The sequence below is a fragment of the Atta cephalotes genome, assembly GCF_000143395.1.
Source record: "Atta cephalotes unplaced genomic scaffold scaffold00135, whole genome shotgun sequence".
NCBI lineage: Eukaryota > Metazoa > Arthropoda > Insecta > Hymenoptera > Formicidae > Atta > Atta cephalotes.
Window position 1 is genome coordinate 1,193 of NW_012130199.1, and position 2,771 is coordinate 3,963.

Sequence of the window (2,771 nt, forward strand, 5' to 3'; positions counted from 1 at the left end):
TTAACTATATGTTTATTTAAATATATGTTTATTATATGTGTATATGTAATATTTTATATTATAACAAATGTATTAAATATGAAATATTTAAAATATATAAAGTAAAATACAATGATATATAAATAATACAATATATGTATAATATACAATGTTATATATATATATATATATATATAAAACATATATAAAATATATATAATATAATGCTGTTGTTTATAAGCCTAAATTAAAAACCTCAAAAATATATTCTGCTAATTTTCTAAAAAATTCGATCGTAAAATATCATTAGAAATTATATCAAGGCAATCGTATCCTCTCAATCCTACTTTTGCACCAGCAATGCAGCATGCAAATTTAATAGCCTGTTGTAGAACTGTTTCATTAATAAATTTTGCTCGATTATACTCTGAACTTCTTATATCCAAATTTTCCTTAACATCTCGTTTATTTGCAGTATTATTATCAGAGACTTCCTTCATTTGATTATCATTCGTACAAGCTGCTTCTTCTTTATATTTGTGCATAAATTTAACTTTGCTTTTGTTCAAATAATACAGAGCAGCAGCATTAAATGTATCACCTGCACCTAAAGTATCGATTACCTTTCGAGGTGGGAAAGCTGGCGATTGTACTATTGAGCCGCATGGAGTACGAGCGATTGCACCTTCCTCCGACCAAGCACAAATAATAGCTCCTCTAAAAGGAGATTAATCTCTTATATGTATAGTACAATATTATATGTTTTATATTTATACAAATATTAAAATAATTGGTATATTTCCTTACTTAGAACCTTGGCCGATATTATGTATCACTTCGTCCATATTACTGAAACCTAGATACTCAGCGAATTCTTTTGCTATAAATGCTACGTCAACGTATGACAATAGATTCAATAATTCGGAACCTGATCTGGGACTTTCTAATTCTACACTAATTGTAATTGGCATGCGATTTTTGGTAACGAAATCACAATTTAATGAATTATTGTAATTATCTATACGCTGTATCATAAGTAACACTACATCTATATGCCTTCCCTAAAAATAGGAAACAATTCACATGTTTCATATAATATAATTTCCTATATATTATAAGACAAACCTCAAAATGAATCCAACTATATTCCTCTAAATTAAGTTGCTCGAAATTCTTTAACGTCAATTCGGGTAAACAATTATGATAAACAATTGTGCGAGATCCAGTGTCCGAACTCAATATAATACTTGAGACGGGGCATCCAACGTCATTTATCATAGGACAATGGGAATAGTCGATTTTATACTTGCGCAGATCGTTTTGCAGAAAATTGATATGTTCGTCTGCGCTCAAGCATGCCAAAAGCTCACACGGTTGTCCTATTAATGATAGTACAGTACAAGTATTGGATGCATTGCCCCCTCTTTGCCATCTGTAACTAGTAGATCTGAAAATTATAACAAGAAATTAGAAATGTCTAAATTAAAAATCCGCAAAAATTGCATATTATAAGTTATCTTTTCAAACAATTTATAAATCAAAAGAATCGAAAAAAATTAGAAAACTTTCGCAAAACTTTAATAAATTAGAATGTTATTGATTTATTTAAATTCTCTAAAATAAAACATAACGATTAAAAGTAATATTTCTTAGGCAATGTACCATCATCACTTTACAGAAAAACTGCAAGAGACAAATCATATCATTTATTTTTTCTCATAGAATTCTAAGAACTTTTTCAGAATTTTTTATTAAATTTTTACTGCATTTTCCTATTTTTATCAACATGAGAAAATACGGTATTAAAAAATTCTGAAAAAATTTTAAAAGAATTCTCAGAACTTTATGAGAAGAAAATAAATGATTTTTGTCTCTTGCAGCTTTTCTGTAAAGACAGAAATTTTTGAATAAAAAATTATTCAAGACCAATATTTGGTAATTTTTAGTAATTAATATCTTGTTAACTATTGCGAAAATTGCAAAATGATAGAGGACTTTTCGACTCAGTTTAGTCCGCTCTATCTACACAAAAGCGATTGGAAAAAAACTTTCGGGACATTATATAAATCGCACATGGACTGAGCAACGGTATTTCATTGATATTCAATTCTATAATAGATGAATTTAATTGCGATATCAACAGTTTTTGTTTGTATCAGAAACATATACTAATCAATAGTTTTGAACTTTGACCATATTTTTGTATGTACACGCACTGAGAAAAAAATATCCTAAATTTTAATAAATATTTATTTGAATAATACCAAGTAATATTTATTAAATATAAAAATATCTTTATTTGATACAAAAACAATAATTTGATTGAACTTCTTTTTATTAAGTAAATATTTATTTATTAAATATTTATTTAGTAAATAAATGTTTAATTGGCAGTATTCAAATAAATATTTAATAATAATGGAAATTTTGACAATTTCTTTATGAGAAATAAAATTCTTCAATAATAAAATTCCTAGGAAAACGGGTACATGAGAGTATAACGCAGTTGTTGGAACGTGATAAAAAAATAATGTTAAAATAACAGACGTTTGTATGAAAATACATGCTATCAATATCTACACTGATTAACATTATTTTCTGATCACTCTCCAACAACTGCGTTATACTCTCATCTGCCCGTTTTTTCAGGAAAATATCTATTTAAATTTAGACTACTTATTTCTTAGTGCATATACATATATCACATATGTTTAAAAATATACTAAAACTATATTTTTAAACATATATATGTATATATGTATATATATATATATATATATATATATATATAT

General features: G+C 26.2%; 2 protein-coding genes across 2 annotated transcripts in view; one reads left to right on the forward strand and one right to left on the reverse strand.

Annotated features, from left to right (window-relative positions):
* Window positions 1–251: 251 nt before the first annotated feature.
* On the reverse strand, window positions 252–2,038 carry LOC105625149 (ketohexokinase-like). The gene is made up of 4 exons (XM_012206490.1): window positions 2,028–2,038; window positions 1,105–1,426; window positions 787–1,040; window positions 252–696 (listed from the first exon to the last, which is right to left on the reverse strand). Exons 1-4 carry the CDS (start codon window positions 2,036–2,038, stop codon window positions 252–254), a joined length of 1,032 nt encoding a protein of 343 aa, XP_012061880.1.
* A 430-nt stretch (window positions 2,039–2,468) lies between these two features.
* Window positions 2,469–2,771, forward strand: part of LOC105625150 (symplekin) — a 9,422-nt gene continuing 9,119 nt past the window's right edge. Inside the window, 1 exon segment of the mRNA XM_012206491.1 lies at window positions 2,469–2,474. Within this exon segment, the coding sequence (XP_012061881.1) occupies window positions 2,469–2,474 (6 nt within the window).